The 23572-nt window shown below is 39.3% G+C and overlaps 1 protein-coding gene and 1 long non-coding RNA gene across 2 annotated transcripts in view; one reads left to right on the top strand and one right to left on the bottom strand.

The window, feature by feature from the left end:
• Window positions 1-23572, bottom strand: part of LOC147842616 (uncharacterized) — a 1013036-nt gene that overhangs the window by 74313 nt on the left and 915151 nt on the right. The window lies entirely within an intron of this gene.
• Window positions 1-23572, top strand: part of obscna (obscurin, cytoskeletal calmodulin and titin-interacting RhoGEF a) — an 83541-nt gene that overhangs the window by 20229 nt on the left and 39740 nt on the right. Inside the window, exons 21-45 of the mRNA XM_087264451.1 lie at window positions 1945-2211; window positions 2285-2551; window positions 3807-4073; window positions 4627-4893; window positions 5010-5276; window positions 5363-5629; window positions 5729-5995; window positions 6151-6417; window positions 6505-6771; window positions 8564-8833; window positions 8921-9199; window positions 9336-9593; window positions 11346-11612; window positions 11778-12044; window positions 14406-14672; window positions 14932-15198; window positions 15450-15500; window positions 17652-17918; window positions 17995-18261; window positions 18373-18639; window positions 20446-20712; window positions 21351-21617; window positions 22196-22462; window positions 22545-22811; window positions 22895-23161. Coding sequence (XP_087120577.1) covers window positions 1945-2211; window positions 2285-2551; window positions 3807-4073; window positions 4627-4893; window positions 5010-5276; window positions 5363-5629; window positions 5729-5995; window positions 6151-6417; window positions 6505-6771; window positions 8564-8833; window positions 8921-9199; window positions 9336-9593; window positions 11346-11612; window positions 11778-12044; window positions 14406-14672; window positions 14932-15198; window positions 15450-15500; window positions 17652-17918; window positions 17995-18261; window positions 18373-18639; window positions 20446-20712; window positions 21351-21617; window positions 22196-22462; window positions 22545-22811; window positions 22895-23161 — 6465 coding nt within the window. The remainder of the gene's footprint in view (window positions 1-1944; window positions 2212-2284; window positions 2552-3806; window positions 4074-4626; window positions 4894-5009; window positions 5277-5362; window positions 5630-5728; window positions 5996-6150; window positions 6418-6504; window positions 6772-8563; window positions 8834-8920; window positions 9200-9335; window positions 9594-11345; window positions 11613-11777; window positions 12045-14405; window positions 14673-14931; window positions 15199-15449; window positions 15501-17651; window positions 17919-17994; window positions 18262-18372; window positions 18640-20445; window positions 20713-21350; window positions 21618-22195; window positions 22463-22544; window positions 22812-22894; window positions 23162-23572) is intronic.

Raw genomic sequence — 23572 nt, 5'->3', positions numbered from 1 at the left:
TTTGTATCCGCCTAATATAACCAAAGGTCTGCGTTTAATTAGGTAGGTTTCGTTATGTGCATGACACCTGTCAACACTCCCACAGACAGTCTCACATGCTCTGCAGACCCACAGAGATGCACCGTTTTGGCACTTAAAAAAATTGTCAGGCCGGGGTTTCTAAATCATCTAAAATGTCCGGAATTCGGCTTTCGCTTTCTAAAGCTGTCGTTAATTGTATGCATTATTGCATTAGCTTTTTAAGGAGAAACATTACATAATTAATTCTTGAATCTAAATGACTCAGAAAAACTTTACTATATACTTGAAGAGGATGAAATGCCTGGTCTAATCTGTCTGCAAGATATTTGTACACACTTAGTAATGGTTAATCAATGCATTTGCATTTATTTAAATAATCTACATCTTGTAATTATGACAATTTTTTGAGATATTGTCTGTTTTTATTCCTTTTTTCTGTCATTTATTTTTCATTTGCTGTGTATTTTATTAATTTGATGATGTCATTAGACTGCATTAGATTTTATATACATATCTAAAATGCTTTGGCATTCAAGTTTGCTTTAAACTTAAAAGAGAGAGAAGCAGGTTTGGTAACACTTTATTTTGATAGTCCATTTGAGTATTAGCAGACTGTCTGCTTAATATCTGCTGATACTGCTCCATCAACAGACATTTAACTGACTATAAGAAACTTTGCAAGTATTTGTCAACTTACACTTACCCTAACCTAACAGTACTTATAATCTAATGAGAATTAGTTGGAATGCAGATGCAATGTAACTTAAATTCAACAAACGGATCATCAAAATAAAGTGTCACCACAGATTTGACCAGTCAGTGGGTGCACGTGGCTCCTAAATAGCATAAAAAAAAATATTTTTTTACTTTAACCCATTGAAAAGAAGCAGTGTATAACAATGTTGTAATAAAATTATTGATTGTTAAAAATTGAAATATGTTTTATTTGTCGCATATAGTTAACTATTTATCTTATGTGGATAAATGGTGTGTTTAAATCCAGCTTCTACTGCAAGTATATTTCAAACCTGTGGGAAGAACAGGTAGACAAAAACATTTACCCTATAAAATTATTTGAAAATCTACAAAAACAAATTAATTTTTTGTGAGACACATTTTGTGTTAGAAAGGCCATATGCAGGGCTTAATTTGTGCCGGAACACGTCGGATGTGGATCCGGCACCTCTGAAATCTGATCTGGCACCTAATCCCCCTCCTCAACCGCCCTCCTCCCCCATCTGCTGTTCACTTTCACTTTTTTCCGCAATTCTCTACACCCCTCCGCCATCCACCACACCAACTAACCCCCCACCCCCCCCCACCCCCGGGTTAACTTTCGTGCACAACACCGATCCATCCTCTGGTAACATACCGGATCAGTTACCCCGATCTGTTCCAAGACTTTGCAATTCACAAATTAAGCACTGGCCATATGTTAAGGAGTGTTGTGAAAATTGATGATACTTCTTACCTCGAGAGAAGAATTGCTCTAAAATAATTAAATAATTAATAGTTATTCAAGTAACTTCAAAAACAAAAAAATGGCGACATTTAATGGGAAATAATTTTTTTTATATCGATTTGGGTTTTTATTTGGTGCCTTCAAGACAACTATGTAAATTGACAGAAATGTATTAGCCAGCTTGATAAATAATAAGATGCTTTTGCACAGACATTGTACAGTACATTACAGAAAAACTGTGTTTTTGTTGCGTTGTACAAAATCGATGAATGTGAGATTTGTTGTTGCTTTTTTGTTTTAATTGCAAGTCAGCTGGCCTAAAATCAGTAAAACTAGCCCAAGAAAACTGGTCAAACTTATTGTTGAACCTGTTGGTTTCAAAATGTTTTATTGTTCGGTCACAATAAGTAGAAAGAACAAAAAATTAAGGACATACCTATTTGTTTCTTTTTGCTCTGTAGCTCAACATGTCATTTTCAAAGAGAAGCTGAAAAACGTAGTGGCCGACGAAGGGAAGACGATAACATTGCACTGTGAGGTTTCCAAAACAGGTGTCCCGGTACAGTGGTGGAAGGGAGATGAACTCCTCCAGTTTGGAGAGAAGTATAAGATGAGAGAACGAGACACATCAGTTGAGCTGATCATCAGTGAAGCTGTGGCTGAAGACAGTGGAGTCTACAGATGTGTCTGTGGAGACCAAAAGACAAAAGCTACTATCAAAATAGTTGGTAAGATTTTGTTTCTTTGAGTTAAATCATTAGTTGTTTCATTATTTTTAAGTACATATATATGTTTCTTTAGGTGCTCCTGCTACTTTTAAGCAAGACCTTAAGAACCAAGAAGCTTTAGAAGGGGGATCTATAACCCTACACTGTGAGCTTTCCAAATCTGACGCACCTGTGGAGTGGAGGAAAGGAGATAAACTCATCCTTCCAGGTCCACGGTTTCAAATGAGGCTGAATGGAAAGACTGCAGAGTTGGTAATAAGTAATGTTTTTCCTGAAGATGCTGGAACATACAGCTGTGTGACTGGAGACCAAAAGACCACAGCTGAAGTAAAAGTCAAAAGTAAGTTCTTAAGTTTGTTATTACAGTATGTACAATATACACTACATTCAGCAAGGATGCCTTCAATTCATGATTGTTTCACCAATGCTATGTGTGGACACATCTAAGGTAAACTTTCACTATAATTTACATTTAAATTCAATTTAGGTTTTTGTACAGCGCTTTTTACAATAGTTATTGTTTCAATGCAGCTTTATTAAAGATGCACATAATTGCATTACAATCAAATGAAGATTAAGTTAAAATGAAATAAGTTATTACATACAGACATAGTCATAGTCAAAATACATCCATAACACTGATATTTTAATAATAAAGTGATAAAGCGTATTTTGTTTTAGGATTTACAGATTTAACACCATCATCCTTTATCTCAAACAGTTAAAAATATTTACACCATTACATACTAAAATTTGTAATTAAAAAAAAAAAAACAGAAAATCATGTTTTAGTTTTGTAGTTGTATTTCTTGGTGGAGGTCTACCTTAAAACTTCTGTTGGACTTTGATTCTGCAAAATTAGTTGCCAAAATAATAATATTTTGCACAAGCACAACTGTTTTCAACCTATAAAGAGCCCCAGAAAAAAATCATGTTGTCACGATCACCAGCAATCCAGCCTGTGCAGCAGATTGTATAATTTGGGTTGAGCTAATCAAAAGATTGTAAATCTGCCGGTAATGGACTACAAGATCCAGTCATGCAGCTTACAGACACACCTGCTCTAAGTCTCCATTGATTAGAGTCACACAGCTGATGCTGCTCATGGACTGATTACACCACACATATATATGGCTCACATCAAACCTCAGGTGGCGGCTCTGGCCTTTCATGGGACTCAGGTGGCGGCTATGGCCATTTGAGGGATTAGGCAGAATCTGGCGCTCCTGGTCATTTGGAGAATTCGGGAGGATCTGGTGCCCCTGACCATTTGGGGAATTCGGAAGGATCCTTACAGCGATCTGCACAGGATGGATTGCTGGTGATCGTGACATATGTAGCAGTCACGACTGGAAAAATTGCTCTTGAAAATAAATTTTTGGCCAAATATCAGCAAAATACATTTTGAAACGTTTCAGTAAAAATAAATGTAAAAATATTTTCAAATAGACTTTTTTAAAATGAAAAATATATTTACAATACTACTTTTACCTTGCTTTTTTATGGTGTTCTTTACTTTTAAACATCTTATAATTTCTGTCTATAAAGTAATGTGTCATATTATAAGACAAAACTTATTGTTGATATTTTCTCAGGTCTTCCAATTACATTCAAGCGAGAGCTTCAGAACCAGGTGTCTATAGAAGGTGGGAGTGCAGTATTTACCTGCGAGCTTTCAAAGCCTGGTGCTCCAGTCGAGTGGAGGAAAGGTAGAGTGATTCTGAAAGCTGGAGCCAAATATCACACAACGCTTGAGGGCCGATTAACCAAACTGGCCATAGACAACCTTGTGGAAGGTGATGCAGGAAATTACACCTGTAAAACCAAAGATTCACAGTCGACAGCCGAATTGACAGTTCAAGGTATGATTCGATCTAATATGAAGAGATGCAAATTGGAGCATTTTTTTTTACATTATGGAACTCATATGCATTTCATTTTCATGTGATTTTCTCTAGCATTGAGTGATCAAGTTCCTCCATTTCATATAAAATGTCCATTTTCTTCCACAGCAACAGTAGCATACTATCATGGCATTGCACAAAGTCACTTTTGATTAGTTCACTGTTGAAGTTTCATTGCATGATGTTCAAATTCATACCTTATAATTACACTCCTCATTTAAAATCAGGAAAATTCCTAATATCAGAAATCCTTTTATTTATTTTTGGTTAAAACTAGAAAGGTGGCTTTTTCCTTTGATCGCAGATTCAACACAATTTATTATGTGCTGATGTACATAATACATCAATGAAATGAAACCCGGTAGATGCCTTTGATTTTTGCTTATGTAGTTATTAAATCAGATTGATTTCCAGAGCAAAAAGTATCTACATGATGGGAAGAAAGCTTTAAAGCTTTTAGCAAGTCTACAGTGCACAAACACATTCTTACTCGGTTCCCGACTTTTTGAAGGACTCCCTGCTACATTTAAAGCAACTCTTAAGAGCCAAGAAGTTCAGGAAGGGAACAGTGTCACTTTGAACTGTGAACTTTCAAAGGCCGGAGGTCGAGTAGAGTGGTGGAAGGGAGAAGAAATGCTCAAGACTGGGGAAAAATATCAACTGAGACACAAAGAAGCAAAAGCAGAGCTACTAATAAGGAAGGCACAACCAGAAGACAGTGGGGTTTATCGATGTGTGTGTGGAGAGCAAAAGACTGAAGCCATCATCAAAGTTAATGGTATGAATTTGTTCCAGGATGTTTTAATATGCAAATTGCTAATGTAGGTGAGCATTATAATGATAAAGCAGTTCAATAGAAAGTATACTCAGACATGAAACATCTGTTTTGCATAGCTCTGCCCATAACCTTCAAACAAGAGCTGAAGAATCAAGAAGGCGATGAAGGGAACAATGTCATCTTGCGATGTGAACTCTCAAAGGCCAGTGCTGATGTAGAGTGGATGAAGGGAGAGGAAGTCCTTACACCTGGAGAAAAGTACCAGATGAGACAGATTGGAACTAAATTGGAGCTTGTTATCAGGAAAGCCATACCTGAAGATAGTGGAGTCTACATTTGCGTATGCCCTGATCAGACATCCAAAGCTACAGTTAAAATCAATGGTACAAAACAAAAAGAAACTATAACATTTGCTACTTATCCAAGTTAAATATGCTTAGTTGACCCAAATATGTTTACAATCTCTTAGCTACTCCAATTACGTTTAAACAAAACCTGAGAAATCAAGAGGTGACGGAGGGGAACACTGTTGCATTGCGCTGTGAGCTTTCCAAACCAGGAGCCACAGTGAAATGGTGGAAGGGTGCAGAGATGCTGCTAGCTGGAGATAGGTATCAGATGAGGATAGAGGGAAGGATTGCAGAACTTCTCATCAAAAATGTCAACTCTGAAGATGTCGGCTCCTACAGCTGCACTACGGGAAAAGAAAAGACGGTTGCGGAGGTCAAAGTCAGGGGTATGCAGACTTTGATCTTTGCAAACACAAGTAGTACACATTAGAAGTATCTATCGCTTTTGGATCATTTTCAAACTTACATTTTTATGGTTTCCATAGCTCTCCCTGTCACTTTTAAACGAGAACTCCAAAACGAAGTTACCAAAGAAGGTGGGCAGGCTGTGTTTAGCTGTGAGCTCTCTAAACCCGGCGCTCAAGTTGATTGGAGAAAAGGAAGAGTTATTCTTAAAGCCGATGACAAGTATGAAATGAAGCAAGAGGGAACGTCCACCCAACTGTTCATACATAATGTTGAACCAAGTGATGCGGGGAACTATTCATGTAAAACTAAAGATTCTGAGTCAACTGCGGAGCTCACTGTTAAGGGTAAGACTTTTTGCAGAGGCAGCTTGGTCTTTTTGTTTTAGCTTGCTCCTATGATGTTGCATTGCTTCATATGCTACAGTCTTCTGCTTCGCTGTGCTTTGAGGGCCTGCATGGTTTGGTTGTGAAATAATCTGGCATATCTCTACCGCTTCCAGTTCCACCTATCACTTTCAAAGTCAAATTGAAGAATCAGGAAGTCGAAGAAGAAAATAAACTCACGTTACATTGTGAGCTCTCAAAAGCTGGATGTCCTGTTGAGTGGAGGAAGGGGGAAGAGGTCCTCAGACCTGGGTATAAGTATCAAATCAGGGAAAATGATGTTGCAAGGGAGCTGATCATCATGAGCGCCATGCCTGAAGACAGTGGAGTGTACAGTTGCATTTGTGGAGAGCAGAAGACCAAAGCCACGGTCAGAGTGTTCGGTATGGAAGAAAGTTTTTAAAGAAACTTGAGCTTTTATTGTTACTTGAGCTCCCTATGAGTTAACATGCTGCTTTGCTACTCTTCAGCCACGCCAGTAACATTCAAACAAAACCTGAAAAACCAAGAAGCTCCTGAGGGAGGTGTTGTTGTTCTGCACTGTGAGCTGTCCAAAGCTGGAGTACCAGTAACATGGTTAAAAGGGGACGAGGAGATTTATAGTGGGACGAAGTACAAGATTAAGCAGGAGGGATTGGCTGCCGAATTACACATTAAAAATGTCCTTCCTATGGATGTTGGGGAATACAGCTGCATTATTGGAGACCAGAGAACCACAGCTGAAGTTAATGTTAGGGGTAGGTCCTAAGCCACTTTACGGGAGTCATGAACTGAGAAATCAAATTCCGACCCAGGATAATTGGGAATACGTGCCCAGGGCTAAGGGGATGTTTCTTGTCAGCTTGTGACGATAAATCCACTAGAGGCCGCTGTCTACATTTTTTGCGAATCTCAAATGTTTTAGTCGTCTGTGTTTTCTGAAACGTGCCATTTACACATTCTTCTTATAGGCGTCAGTGAGAAGCTGGGGCTTATCTTACATGCAGTATACCACCTTGTAAAAGACTGACCCAAACTCTTCCCTAAACTCAACTGATTGAACTACATCTTCATATGTGAAAATCACACTGTAGCCGCATCGTTTAAGCTAGATTTTAAATATCTCTTACCTCTTATGTGGAACTGTCCTTCACCGGACTTAAACCTAACTACTCGGCATCTGAAATAAAACACTGTACAAGGTGAGCTACCCAGCAAACTGTCCAAGGTGAAAAGTAATCCATAGGAAGATTAGCAGGTGTGGCAAACGTGTTTCAATACAAATCTTTGACACTTTTTGGGTGTTTTATGGTATTTATTTAGTGTCGTGTGAAGAACCACGCAAAAAAATTATTATTTTATCCTCGATAATATGTATCATGTTGTAGCACGTTTTCATGGTTTTGCAGAAATGTAGCCTAAGGCACGTATTTCCAATGAGCTCCTACTTTTTTTTGACATAACAGGTCATTGAACTATTAAAAACATTCTGTAAGATTCAGAACTAAAACACTGTTAGCTTTTGTTAGCCATTTTGTTATGGAATTGTGTGGCTGAACTCCACCTCTGCAGAATATAAGATTTAAAAAACTTTTATTAAAGATTCAGTTAACTGACAATGCAGCCCTATGCGTGAAAATTTTCACAACTAAGAATGAAATGTTTGGTTTATGCACTATAAAAATTTATGATGTTGCTCATTGCATATACAAAAGTTAAATGGCATTCAGGAGAACATGAAATACATAAATATGTTAATACAGCTATTGTTTGGGTGCCAGTTGTTGACATTATCACTATTATTTATTAGAAAAAAAGTTTTTTACTCACCAAGGGTGCAAAAACTTGTTAAAACGTCTCAGTAAAGAAACAATAGTAATAAATATTAGCATATAATAAAGATTTTTTGTATTGGCTGCCAAATAACTTGCCATAACAGTAATAAGTGACATTCACTTTAAAAAAGAGAAACATAATTATAATTTTATGTTTTTTTTGTTTTTTTTTTAGATAAATACAGCCTTGGTGAGGGCAAGAGACTTTATTATAAAGTGCAATAAATCATTAACTATGTCCTGTGCCTTAATAAACTCTTAATTTTCTGCTTATTAATAATAAGGTAGTAGTTAGGTTACATATTGGTAGGATTAGAGATGTAGAATAAGATAATGCAGAATATGTACATTATATGTGCAAAAAAACAGCCAACATATAAATAACAGGCAGGTAATGAAGAATTAGTTAATAGTGAGAATTGGGACTTAAACTTCTTTTTAAAAATCTTACAGACATCTAAAAGTGCCTCATTATCTTTGCAAAAAAAGTCTTCAAATTCACCTTGAACTCTATCATTTTCACTCCTATTGATACCCTCATAGTCCTTCCATGATCCCTGTATGATACCCTTCATGAACCACAGGATCATACACACACAGTGTCATTTCATATCATAAACCAGTTAACATTCCTACACGATTATCAAATGTGCAGTTACTTTTCTCAAAATTCCTTCGAGCTGCTGTTCAGATTATATTCTCACGCCTTTCACAGCCGCTGCCTCTGTGTTCTTTGAGAAAGAGCTTGAGAGTCAAGAAGCAACAGAAGGAGAATCTGTCTTGTTTAGTTGTCTGCTCTCTAATGACAACGCCCCTGTGACCTGGAGAAAAGATACAGATCAGATCGCTCAGGGAGGACGGTATACCCTCCATCGAAAAGGCTCCACTCAGGAGCTTGAAATCAGGAAACTAAGACTGGAGGATGCTGGCGTTTACACATGCAACGTCAGGGGCAAAAAGAGCTCTGCGACCCTCAGAGTGATAGGTAAAACTGTAACCATAAAATAAAGCTTGCTTTCAAACCCGAACAAACACCAAGGTCTTTTTATTCTCCTTTTATTCTCGTTTCCAGAGCGTGTGAGGATAGTGAAAGGACTGCGTGACTTGACGGTTACTGCAGGCGAGAGCGCCCACTTTGTTTGTGAGCTTTCACATGAAAACATTCTTGATGGGGTTTGGTGGCTTGCTTCTAATGTGCTGCAAGAAAACGAGATGAACCAGATGAGTATCTGTGGCCGCCAACACCACTTGACGCTCACTATGACTACACCTGAAGAGTCGGGCGTTGTGTCCTTTGTGGTGGGAAATGAAAAGACATCTGCTCGTCTGCGAGTAAACAGCAAACCTAAAGGTGAGAATAAGAATCAGTTCTTTCATTTGTCTGCCTGACATATTTAAATAGAAATACTTCCCATATGCAATGCATCCTTTTGACTGCATACTTTTATTTTGTGCATCCTCTCAACAAGTGCATTCTCTGTTTATAGTTTTCATCGAGGAAAGACTGAAGGACATGACCATTTTTGAGGGAGATTCTGCCACTCTGTCCTGTGTGACTTCTGACTCCTGCACACCTGTCACTTGGAAACGTAACAATGTAACCCTGCTGCCTGGAGAAAAGTATGAACCTCTGAAACATGGCAAACGTAATGTTCTTCTCATTCACAAAGTCAGAACAGAGGATGCTGGGATTTACATGTGCGACACAGGAGACATGCAGAGTAGTGCTACTCTTACAGTCAAAGGTGCTGACGAAGTTTTTTTTTTTTTCATTTTTAAAATTGCATTATCATCATTTCAACAGCACATCTAATTTATTATACACATATTCATACTATAAACATTTTAGTACTAAGTAAAAATGAATGATATTATCAGTTTTAGCTTAATTGATCAGTTTAATTAACAACAAATTGAAATTCCCTGTTTGTGACCCTGGACTATAAATTCAGTCTTATGTTGCGAGGGTATATTTGTGGCGATAGGCAAAAATACACTGTATCTGTCAATATTGTTGATTTTTCTTTTATGCCAAAATCATTAGAATATGAAGTAAAGGTCATGTTCCATGATGAAATAAAATGCCTTTCCCTTTAATAAATATAATTAATTTGAATCATATATGCAGTACTAAGAGCTTAATTTTGATAACGCTCAATGCAATTTTCTGCAATACCGGCTCATTATTGATACGTACCCCTATATGCAGTTCTATAGATTGTGAAATATGTCCCAAGAGCTACTTTTTTTTGCAGTTTTTGTTTTCGCGAATCCAACAGGGGCCGCTGTGTAACCTTTTTGAGATATCAAATTTCTCTCGCGAGTGCCATTCGCGCCTGCTGTTTTTGTGTAAATCCACTAGATTCCGCTGTCGACTGACTGACTGACTAACTGACTGTTCTCCTTACCCTCCCCCTTCCCTAATCCCAACTGATAGTGTTTTCAAAAGCGGCGATTGATCTGATCATCTCCTTCCCTAAACCCAACGAAAAGTTTTAAAAAAGCAATCCAGAAACAAGCCCTTGCTTTTTACCATGTTTTCAGATTTTACCACATTCTCACCCTGCTATTTAATTGTTTATTTCATTTTTTGCCTGCTTTCTGGAATCGTTCTCCGCCGGACTTGAACCCCATTGTTGCGGTCAACTCCTCTCTGTGTCCACTGACGTACATGGAAAAAGGTACGAACATGGTGTTGTACGACGTATTGTACATTGTATTGGTGTTGTACGAATAGCCGTTCACCAGAGGTAAGCAGTCAGCTGGTAAGCACCAAAAGAAACCCAAGCCACTCTCGGATTCATACTGTCCCCTAGCATTTGTTTTAAAGACGATATGCAGCCAAACGTAGCTCTGGCTACATAATTCGCACTATCCAGAAATGTATATGGGAGTACGTTTTTACAATGAGCCTACAGTAGGTTGCTTTTCTCAGTATTTACACGCAGCGCCATGCATTTTAGAATTCTAGACATAAATTTCTATCAGGGTTCACACACTGCCGCCACAAGTCAGCGGCTGTCTGCGGGGCTCAGTTTCGACTCAGGACACATCTGAATGTGCGCGTCTGGTGTGCGATACTTCCAGCTGTCATGTGCGTACCACGTTGCGTCGCCGAGTGGTACATCTGGTGTGCGACGCCCTTCAGATTCTAGATGTGTCTTGGCCAAATAATGTAATATCCTAACAAAGTATACAACAAGAGAGCCTTCATTTTTCAACTTTCAGATAATGCACTAATATCATTTTCCAAAAATGTACACCTATGACTGGTTTTGTGGTCCAAGCTCACATTTGTAAGTGATATTTTTGTTCTTATTTTTTTAGTTGTTGGCTATAATATTGAGTTTCAGCTATAGTTTCTATTAAGGACATGTTGAAAATATTGTAGTGTTTATGCTTATGCAAAGCCTAAGCTGAGTCTGTACAGTATTAAATGGTAATAACAGACACATTAGGAGAGTACACTTAAGAGCTCTTTGCTTTCTGTTTCTCAGAACGTCCTTTGTTTTTCTGCGGGGAGCTCCAGAACCAAGATGCAGAAGAGGGTGAAACTGCTTTCTTAAGCTGTGAGCTTTCTCAGCCTGCAGTTGCAGTTGAGTGGAAGAAGGGAGCAGTGATACTTAAGCCAAGTTATAAATTTGAGATGAAGCAGGATGGATGTGAGCTACAGCTACAGATCAACGACCTCACAAGTCAAGACAGTGGGGCCTACAGATGTTGCGCTGATGGCATTGAAACAAGGGCCAGTATCACTGTGAAAGGTATGAAACAAAATAGCATATTTTTAGTCGATGGTAAGTATTGTATCTTTGTATGAACTGTAAATGTCAAAAAAGAGAACATTCAGTGGTAGAGTACTGTATGTGATGATGCATTCATTATATACAAGCACTTTTTTGCTAGAGATTCTTTTCCTGTTTCCACAGAGCGTCCTTTGTTTTTCCGTGAGGAGCTTCAAAACCAAGAAACGGAGGAAGGTGAAACTGCCTTCCTGTGCTGTGAGCTCTCTAAACCTGGAGTGCCAGCTCAGTGGAAGAAGGGGGCAATGCTCTTGAAGAATGGACACAAGTATTCAATGACGCAAGAAGGCAATGAAGTACTGCTTCAGATTCATGACCTGACAAGTCAAGACAGTGGCATCTACAGATGCTGTGCTGGCAACCTCGAAACACGGGCTAATATTGTTGTTAAAGGTGGGGATTGTAATTTCTATTTTTCTAATATGAAAACAGTACCGGTTTGTTGGAAAACAACACAATTTCGGTCACACTTTACATTAAGGTTCTATTCAACACATAGTTCAACATTTCCTAATTCATTATTCAAATTATGAGTTAACAAGAACTAACTAATTTTCATTAATTAACAATTAGATGAATTAATACTGTAACAAATGTACAGGGGTCCATTCTTCGTACCTCACTTAAATAATTTAAGATGATTTAACAGATCCTGGAACTTTTAGGGCCCTATCATACACCTGGCGCAGTGTGGCGCAAGGCGCGGCGCAATAGTCTTTTGGTAGTTTCAGCTTGGCGCAAGAGTCGTTTTGAGGCGTTGTGCTACGCTGTTTAAATAGCAAATGCATTAGCGCTCATTTGTGCGCCCATAGGCGTTCTGGTCTAAAAAGGAAGGCGTTCTGAGGCGGACCGCTGGCGCGTTGCTATTTTGAGAAACTATAATAGATTTTTCATTAGACCAAAACTAACCCGGTCTAAACTCCGGCCTAAACTCCGGAGTTGCGCCTCGCTTACACACTGCTTAATACGCACAAGAGAGCAATAGGCAAATATCTTTACATATGAAAAAATTTAAATATTAAGGATATATATAGAATAAAATAAGAATAGATATAGGATATAAATATAAAGGATTAAAATATTACAAAACATATTATTTTCTAGCCTACATAAATATGAAAAATTACTGCTTTTATGTCTTCTTCATCTCGCGACGCAGCTGGAGTGGAGGTGTGGCTCTAATTGGTTTATTCTCAAAACACACCTATAACTCATTAAGAAAATAAACTCAACCCTTTTATCCCATCCGCCATGGCACAAAGCGGATTTTTCCATCCTTAAAATAGCGAAAAACGCGTCCTGACACGCCCTGAAAGCGTTTGTGCCTTGCGTTTTGCGCTCTGCGCATGGACTGTCAAAATAGAGCCCATAATCTTGATAACTAATCTCTGGCTAATTTGGTTCTTCAAACAGGTTTAAAAAGTCTGTATGAACTGATTTGAGATCGCTGTGTGTGTTAAAAATCACAGATCTATTGGTCCTCGAAATCATGATCAGAAATGCAATGATTGGCTGACACCACAGCAATGTAATGACATCATCCGATTATCATTCAATTATCCATGTGAGCAAAATTGCATAAAATTTGTAGTAAACGGTTTGTTAAATATGATACACGATAACTATTCAGCTTTGTTGTGAGCTGCAGGCTTTACACTTTTATTTTTTCTTTAATATAGTGGGCCTATTCCAGTTTCTTAATGGGGGTAAGGATAAGGCTTAAATTATTTTTTATATTATTTGCAACTTTTGCAAAGCAACAAATCGCATGCATTTGAGCTGTAAAAACATGTGCATGACTGCAAAAATTATTACTTTAGAAAAAGAACGAGAATATTGAGCATGTCTATTTTCATGCACAAATTATACTAAAGCTCAGTCGGTACCTTAAAATAGTATGCGTTTGTATCTAAAAAGTCTATATTAATAAACATTCTCCTTGAACCAAGTGACAATTTTGTACTTATATTTCAGAGTGCAAATTGCATAATTTTTATTTATAGATTTTTTAAAAACTTCTATTTTCTAGGTTACTACTATAAGCAAATATCAGCATTTGGTACATGTTTTCAGTATAACCTTTGCTTAAAATGACAGATCTAATCCTGTTTATATGAAATAAGCCAGCTCTCGGGCAGGTTTAAGCTACCAGAACTATTGCTATGAAACAACTCTCAGATGAGTTTTGAAGAACGAGATGATCCTGGATCGTGTCAAATCATCAACAACCGAGTAATCCACGTACAAAGAATAGACCCCAGGTCATTGTTTATTCATGTTAGGAAATACATTAAATAATAGAAATTGTTGAGTGTTATCAAAAGTTAGGCTTGATATATAAATGAGTAGGCGATGCGGTGGCGCAGTAAGTAGTGCTTACGCCTCACACCAAGAAGGTCGCTGGTTCGAGCCTCGGCTGGGTCAGTTGGCGTTTCTGTGTGGAGTTTGCATGTTCTCCCCGCGTTCGCGTGGGTTTCCTCTGGGTGCTTCAGAGTGAATTGGGTAAGCTAAATTGTCCGAGTGTATGAGTGTTACTGGGTGTGTATGGATGTTTCCCAGAGATGGGATGCAGCTGGAAGGGCATCCGCTGCGTAAAACACATGCTGGATAAGTTGGCGGTTCATTCCACTGTGGCGACCCAGGATTAATAAAAGGACTAAGCTGAAAAGAAAATGAAAGAATGAATATAAAAGCGTATAGCAAAACATTGAAAAATAATCAGTCAATTAATGTCATTGTGATCTCCACTTGCAGAGAAACCTCTTTTCTTCTTTGAGGAACTCCATAACCAGCAGGCAGAGGAGGGTGAGACCGCTTTCCTTTGCTGTGAGCTCTCCAAACCAGGAGTTGAGGTGCAATGGAAGAAGGGGGCAATTCGACTGAGACCCGGAAACAAATATGAGATGAAACAAGATGGCTGCAAAGTACAGTTACAGATCCATGACCTGACATCTGAGGATAGTGGCACATACAAGTGCTGCTCTGGAAGCCTTGCTACAACTGCGTCTATTGTGGTCAAGGGTGAGAATTCTGAAAATAGAAAGTTATTCGGTTTTGTGAAAAAGTATCTGCCCCCATTTTATTTAAACCAAAATGTGTGAAGGCACAACAGTGATCTTTCAGGGACAGTTACAAAATGCAAATAAATAAATACACAATCAATAAAATTCCCATATATTAGAGATTTATTTTACCAAATTTTATTATTTTATTAAACTTTATTTATTATTAAAGAATAAATTAGATGCAATAAATAAAGCGAATACATTTTATTTTTTAGAACATCCATTGTACTTCATCCGGATGCTTGAGTGTCAAGAAGCAGAAGAGGGGGAAACTGTTTTCCTTTGCTGTGAGCTTTCAAAACCTGGGGCTGCTGTACAGTGGAAGAAGGGATCTGTGCTGCTAAAGCCTGGAAGGAAGTATGAAATAAAGCAGAATGTTGGTGAACTGCAGCTTCAGATCCATGAGCTCACAAGCCATGACAGTGGTGTTTACACATGCTGTGTTGGCAGTTTAGTGACCTCAGCATCTCTGGATGTGAAAGGTACAGTATATTTTAGAGACATCCAAACCTGTTCCTTGAGAGCATCTGAGCTGCAGAGTTTGACTCCAGGCATGAAAAAGTAAAGCAGAGTCCTTAACACATATCCTTGAAAATTCTAATGAGCCTGAAGCTTAACTCTGCAGCATGTTGTCTTTCCAGGAACAGGATTTGGCACCTCTGGTATATTCAATTTCAAGAGGAGTTGTTAGAGTACATTACTTAACATAAATACACTTTGTTGCTGTATATAGAACAACCTCTGTATTTCTGCGAGGAGCTTCAAAGGCAAGCAGTAGAAGAAGGTGAGACTGCCGTACTGAGCTGTGAACTCTCTAAAGCCGGGGTAGAGGTGCAGTGGAAGAAGGGAATGATGCTGCTTAGACCAGGACACAAATATAAGATGAAACAAGATGGCTGTAAAATGCAACTTCTGATACTTGAGTCGAGCTGTCAGGACAGTGGCATCTACAAATGTTGTGCTGGAAGCTTGGAGACCTCAGCATCTCTTGATGTGAAATTTTTCTATTATTGTTAAAACATTTAAATCATTAAATTAGCTTCATAATGCATGAAATTAAACAAGTAAGCATGAAGTGATCCTGTAATGGTACATTCACATGGGGCATTGGTGTTAGGACTTCTTATTAACTTTGTATTGGTGGTTTCATGCATTGCAGGGCTGATTTGTGGATACTTTGGTGTCACATCACAGCCATTGTTTGTGGCAGAAGTTGTCAACTTTTCAAGCACAAACAATATAATTGCAAATAATTGTTATGCAAACAACAGGCAGCACTGTGGCTAAGTGGTTAGCATTGTCGCCTCACAGCTAGAAGGTTGCTGATTCGAGTTCCGGCTGGGCCAGTTGGCATTTCTGTGTGGAGTTTGCGTGTTCTCCCCATGTTCGCGTGGGTTTCCTCTGAATCAGTGGTCACCAAACTTGTTCTTGGAGGGCCGGTGTCCTGCAGATTTTAACTCCAATACTAATCAAACACACCTGAACAAGCTAATCAAGGTCTTACTAGGTATACGTGAAACATCCAGGCAGGTGTGTTGTGGCAAGTTGGAGCTAAACCCTGCAGTGAACAGCCGGCCGGCCCTCCAGGATTGAGATTGGTGACCCCTGCTCTGGATGCTCCGGTTTTCCCCACAGTCTAAAGACAATGGCTATAAGTGAATTGGATAAACTACATTGGCTGTAGAGTATGAGTGTGTGTGTGTGTGTGTGTGTGTGTGTGTGTGTGCGTGTGTGTGTGTGTGTGCGTGTGTGTGTGTGTGTGTGTGTGTGTGTGTGTGTGAGAGTATAAAAGTGTTTCCCAGTTTTGGATTGTGACTGTAAGGGCATCCGCTGTGTAATAAAATATGCCGGAATAGGTGACGGTTCATTCCCTATGAACTGTTTGCGGCATTTACGCAAACTTTGGCACATTGATCAAAGACCGTTTGATCTTCAACCACAACTAATTTGGACTCCCTAACTCAAACTCTTTAGTGTCACCACTTGACCAAATTTCATTTATGTTCAGAACTTTTGAATCGAGTGGGCTACAATCAAAATTCAGTTTTCATCAGATTCCTTGGCTTCAAACCACTATGAAGTCATTTTCTGTCTCATTTTTTTCGAATTTCGAATTTTTTTGCATAAACAGTTTGAATGAACTCGTCCTAAGCCGTTTGTCTGATTTTCACCAAAATTGAATCACATGATCTACAGACCATGCTGACCAAAAGTTCTGGAATTCAAGCTAATTGAATGATCTGTTTTCGATTAAATTGTGAACAAATTTAATGTAGAGTTTGCAAAAATTGACCTAAGATGTTATCTCTGTGACGCATTGATGTATTCATACCAAACTTGGTTTGTGTGATCATAAACATGGTCTGAAGTTAGCTGCAGCGTTTCGGCGCACTGCCTCGTAGTGGTCCAGAGAAACAAAAATGACTATTTTTGCTTAACCCTTAGCAACCCCTGATAAATAAGGGACCCCTGAAGGAAAATGAAAAGGAATGTTACGCAAACAGAGTAGCTAGTCAATTGCATTCCAACTTTGTGACTTTGTTTGCATAGTGCCAAGTTTCTTACACATCCTCCATCAAGCAGCTCAAGAAAGGTTAGTCGCTGAAGGTAAGCAAGGCTGAGCCTTGTCAGTACCTGGATGGGAGACCACATGGGAAAACTAGGTTGCTGTTGGAAGTGGTGTTGGTGAGGCCAGCAGGGGACGCTCAACTGTGATCTGTGTGAGTCCTAATGCCCCTGTAAAGTGTAACCCCAGTTTCTTGGCTAAATTTCCACAATCGCCCCTTTGAGTGTATGGCCATACACGATAAATACACTATATAAATACACATTACATTATAAGCACTGATGACGACACCAAGTTTGAATGTACGTACAATAAGGTCATTTTCTATGCGAGTTGTAAAATGGTTTTTATTTTTTGTGTGTTCTCCAGAACCTCGGGTTGTCTTCCAAGAAGAGCTCCAATATCAGGAGGTAGAGGAGGGCAAAATGGCCCTCCTGACCTGTGAACTGTCAAAACCTGGAGTTGCTGTGCAATGGAAAAAGGGAACATTGTTGCTAAAACCAGGAAACAAGTATAAGATTAAGCAAGATGGCTGTCGACAGCAGCTACAGATATGTGACCTGAAAAGTGAAGACAGTGGATCTTATAGATGTTGTGCTGGCAGTCTAGTCACAGCTGCAGATCTTGTGGTAAAGGGTAAGACAAATTTGGTATCATCTTTCAAGTTGGCTTTTGGTGAAACTTGAACACATTTTATATTGGTCTTCTCTAGAACTTTCCTTGTTCTTCTCTGAGGAGCTCCAAAACCATGAAGCAGAAGAGGGTAAGACTGCAATTTTGTCTTGTGAGCTCTCGAAACCTGGAGTCTCAGTGCAGTGGAGGAAAGGAACTGTGCTTTTAAAACTGAGTAAAAGATATGAGATAAAACAGGACGGTTGTCAGCAACAGCTTCAGATTCATGAGTTAACAGCTCAGGACAGTGGAACCTACACATGTTGTGCTGGAAGCCTGATCACAACTGCATCTCTTCTGGTGAAAGGTGAGAACACCATTCTTAATGCTACATTTTGAATTTTGGTATAAGAATGAATTCATTACTTGCTATTGTGTCTATTTGTTTTTGTTGATATTTGTTGATTTCCCTTACCAGAAAAGCCATTATTTTTCTGTGATGTACTACAAAACCAAGAAGCAGAGGAGGGTAATACAGTTATATTTCGCTGTGAGCTCTCTAAACCTGGAGTCTCAGTGCAGTGGAAGAAAGGAACAGCGTTGCTGAAGCCAAGTCAAAAATATGAAATAAAAGAGGATGGCTGTAAACTACAGCTCAATGTTCATGAATTAACAGCTCAAGACAGTGGGACCTACAAATGTTGTGCTGGAAGCCTGGTCACAACTGCTTCTCTTGTGGTTAAGGGTGAGCGAATGGTCTTTTGGCCGTTGAATTAGATTGGTAGGTTGCTTGACTAGGCCACCCTGGAAATTATGACATTACACAACTATGCAACAATTTTTGGACACACAGATTTGTTGTGGCTCAACCAGACTTCAGAAACCAATTTAAATAGTTTGATTCACATTTATTACAAATTCTAATGTTAAAAACAGTACAAACACTTCAATAAATTTAAAACAAGTTTCACTGAGCACTTCCTCCTCAGAACTGGGGCCATTGGGTTTTAATGTTGGAGGCACACGCACACACACTCACACTCCCCGCACCACCAGTTGTGAACGCAGCAGGCGAAGGATACACCATCACCACACCACAGCAATTCTGGCACACCGCACGCCCCAGTTTTGGAGGAAGAAGAAACAGAAGATAAAACTAGTACAAAATGCGCACACTCACATCCACACACACACAATTCGGAAATACACTTAAAACAAGCACTCACAGCTTGGCGTATGACCAGTTCAATAAAACATGGCAAACTCACAAATCAGTACACATACAGCGCAACATCACTTAGAGGGGAAATCACAGCAAAGAATTTTCTGAAGAGTTGGACAAGGAAATAGTATAACAATAAATCACTCCAAAATACAACTTTAAATCAACCCATTAATGCAAAAGAGCAAAATATAGTATAACAGTGGCGACTGCTTAAAATGGTCACAATTAAACCTTCTTATTCATGCCACAGAGTACCTCATTTAAACAGTCTTAGAGCCGACGTCACAACCGGTCACACAGTTTATCCTGGTTAGAAACCAAAGTCACAATAGTTAAATTCAAATCGCTTGATTTATACTCATCTCGGATCTCTTGTACGGCCTCACGGCCATCGGAAGGAACGAGACTGCAGCCGCGCTGACTTGGCGCCAAACACCCGCAGCATTTAGTCTCCCGATAGCGGCGCTGCAATGCCCAAAAGTACGAGGCTGACGCAGCCTCTTATGGGCCGCGACTGGAGAGAGCGAGAGGAAGAAAAATTTTCCCCGACGTTGATGCTGACAGTAACCGGTAGCAAATAAGCCAGCTGCAACCCTCCCAACTCCCGTATCACTGCGAGTGGCAATCCACTGCACCCACTGATGGCGTGCAAAAATCCTCACTTAAGTTTCAATGTCTTACTTAATGCTCCTCGAGTCACACTTTCGGACGGTGCCCTGGAGATGACGTCACTACCCAAAGAAACACAGACGCGCATAGTGTCTTTTATACACCCAGAATACCCTAATTAGAGGATTCACCCACAATATACCAAAGGCTGGACGGTCACATCACTACACAAGTAAGATGAAAAAAGAACCCAAAAAATTAAATAAACAAGTAAATAACAGGGTGAGAATGTGGTAAAATCTGAAAGCGTGGTAAAAATCAGGCGAGGGCTTTCGGGTGGGTTTAAGGAAGTGGGTGGGCGGGTCAATCTGTGCTTTTTAAAATGCTATTGGTTGGGTTTAGGGAAGGAGGAGGGTGGGTCAGTTGATTGGTCATTCAATTGATCAGATAGTCAGTCAGTCAAACAGCTAGTCAACAGCAGCCTCTGGTGGATTTACATGAGAACAGCAGGCACAAATGGCACAAGAGAAAATTGAGTTCTCAAAAAGTGTACACTGCAACCTCTGGTGGATTCGCGAAAACAAAAACTGCAAAACAATGTACCTCCTGGGACATATTTGTCGCTCTCCAGAAATGTATATAGAGATTCGTTTTCAGAATAAGTCTGGGTTGGTTTTAGTTGACCATGTAAAAACATATTTTGTTTTTCCATTACAGAAAAGCCATTGTTTTTCTCTGAGGAGCTACAAAACCAAGAATCAGAGGAGGGTAAAACAGTAATATTGTGCTGTGAGCTCTCTAATACTGGAGTCTCAGTGCAGTGGAAGAAAGGGATGGTACTTTTGAAGCCAAGTAAAAAATTTGAGATTAAACAAGATGGTCGTCAACTTCAGCTTCAGATTCATGAACTAACAACTCAGGACAGTGGGACCTACAAATGTTGCGCTGGAAACCTAGTCACAACTGCTTCCCTTATGGTAAAAGGTGAGTATATTTGTCAAATGCTGTTCTTCCATGTTTAGAAATTCGACTAAAGAATTGATTTGGTTTTTGTTAGGGTTATCACAGTACTGTAATTCAGTACTAAACATTACTAAAATTTTAAAAACGGTAATTTACCGCAAACATTTGAGCTCTGTTGAGTACTTTCTTTAACAGTGCTAATTTGCCGTTGTGTTCACTTGCTCAACAGAAATGACTGTGATTGGCCGTGAAGGTCAGCAGTTCACCGAACTCAACGCTGGTTTCTGATTGTAACCACAGATACAGGGACACTTGAGCATTTCAACGTCACGTCGATCAGCTGGTTTGTCTATAAGCTGTCATATGAGCGATCCACTGATGAATCATGGCTTTAAAATGCTCCAGTGTCGCTGTATCTGTAGTTACACTCAGTAAACAGCGCCGAGTTTGGTGAACTGATAACCTTCACGACCAATCACAGTCATTTCTGTTGAACACGATGGCAAATCAGCAGTGTTCAAGAACATACTCAACAGTGCTCAAATGTTGAAATGGACACTTTTAAAATTCAAGTATTGTGACAACCCTATATGCTGTTCACGAATTAACTTGTTTTTTGATTATACCATATAATGTCATGTTTTATTGTTTCTTTCCAGAACATCCTCTGTTCTTCTCTGAGGAGCTACGAAACCAAGAAGCAGAGGAAGGAAATATGGTTATATTGCGCTGTGAGCTCTCTAAACCTGGAGTCTCAGTGCAGTGGAAGAAAGGAACAGTGCTTTTAAAGCCAAGTAAAAAATATGAGATGAAACAGGATGGTCGTCAAGTATATCTCCAAATCAATGAACTAACAGCTCAGGACAGTGGGGCCTACAAATGTTGTGCAGGGAACCTTATAACTTCTTGTTCTGTAACGGTGAAAGGTATGGTGTGTTTTTAAGAAACTTACGCTACTTAGGATGTATTTCCTATGTATAGCTACTCGCTTCAAATGTTATCACTCAATTGAATGTGCGTTATGAGTGGTTATCAGCTGATTTATATGGGCCAGTAAGGGCCTTCTGTGCCAAGTAGTAGGCTCATAAAGCTGACATCATCCATCCACATGGTTAATCAGCTATACTAATAGAGAAGACTCCAGATCCAGATCTGTTTTTACATTACTGTGACGGTTGGGTTTAGGGTTGGGTTAGGGGTAGACATTAATAAAATACAATAAATAGAACATTTTTAAATAATATAAATAATTTTTTAACTTCTGGCTGCATTAATATGTGATCTACAGCTCATTAGCCATGTGGATGCATGATAACAACCTTCTAAGCCTACTAGTAGGTGCAAAAGGCCCCTTCTGGCCCATATCTATCACCTGATAACCACTGATAATGCCCATTTAATTGAGTGATAACATAAAAATTATCTGGTATAGCACTTCTAAAGCATTTTAAATATTGCTGCAGGTGTAATAACATAACATGCATTTTTGCTTCCTCACATCCAGAGCCACCAATATTCTTCCGCAAGAACCTCCAAAGTCTTGAAGCAGAAGAAGGTAAGATGGCCACCCTGAAATGTGAGCTCTCCAAAGCTGGAGTTGCTGTTCAATGGAAGAAGGGAACTGTGCTGTTAAAACCAGGAAAGAAGTACGAGATGAAACAAAATGGCTGTCTGCTACAACTCCAAATAAATGACCTTAAAAGTGAAGATAGTGGCTCTTACTTGTGTTGTTCTGGTAGCATAATGACGACTGCTTCTCTTGTTGTAAAAGGTAAGTGAGTTGATTTAAATGACCACCTGACAATGGTTTTCCAGTTGAACATATAAAGATGTAGATCATTTTCTTCCACAAGAACATCACTTGTTCTTCTCTGTGGAGCTGCAAAACCAAGATGCAGAGGAGGGTAAAACTGTTATATTGCAATGCAAGCTCTCTAAACCTGGAGTCTCGGTGCAGTGGAAGAAAGGAACTGTGCTTTTAAAACCAAGTACAAAATATGAAATGAAACAAGATGGTTGTCATTTACAGCTTCAGATCCATGAGCTAACAACTCAGGACAGTGGAGCTTACAAATGTTGTGCTGGAAGCCTGGTAACTTATGGTTCCATTAAAGTTAAAGGTACATAGCTTATTTTAGTTTAACATCAAGCTTCTGTCATACATGGAAGAATTCAAGTTTTATTTGTATTCCTGTACATACAGAGCAACCTATATTTTTCTGCAAGAGCCTTCAAAACCTTGAGGCAGTTGAAGGCGAAATGGCAATACTGACCTGTGAACTCTCCAAACCCGGTGTTGCTGTGCAGTGGAAAAAGGGAACAGAATTGCTAAAACTAGCAAAGAAGTATGAGATGAAACAGAATGGCTGTGAATTGCACCTTAAAATATGTGATCTAAAATGTCAGGACAGTGGCATCTACAAATGCTGTGCTGCTGGGATAGAGACCACAGCTTCTGTGGTTGTAAAAGGTATATTTGTGCATATATTTCCAACCCAAGCTCATTCTGAAAACGTAGTCCCGCGGACATTTCTGGAGACCACGATTTATGTAAACAGAAGTAGGTATGGCTGCATTTCATTTTTTTAAGCAATCACTACAGGGCGGTGTGACGCCATTCCTTTTCGCGCTTGCTGGGTGACCGATTACCAGAGTGGATTTGACCACGACGACCGGGTTCGAGTCCGGGGAAGAGCGGTTCCAGAAATCAGGTGAGACAAAAACAGAATCCAAACAATAAAGTGAACAAGTTCATAACAGGGTGAGAATGTGGTGAAATCCAAAAAATGTGGTAAAATCAGATGAGGGCTTTTCTTTTTCTGGACGGCTTTTGTAAATCGTTGCTTGGGTTTAAGGAAGCAAGCAGGCAGGTGGGTCAATC

The sequence above is a fragment of the Danio rerio genome, chromosome 8 (genome assembly GCF_052040795.2).
Source record: "Danio rerio strain M-AB ecotype USA chromosome 8, GRCz13ab, whole genome shotgun sequence".
Taxonomy (NCBI): Eukaryota; Metazoa; Chordata; class Actinopteri; order Cypriniformes; family Danionidae; genus Danio; species Danio rerio.
The sequence above is the reverse complement of the archived record's forward strand: the minus strand, read 5'-3'. Positions and strand labels throughout refer to the sequence as shown.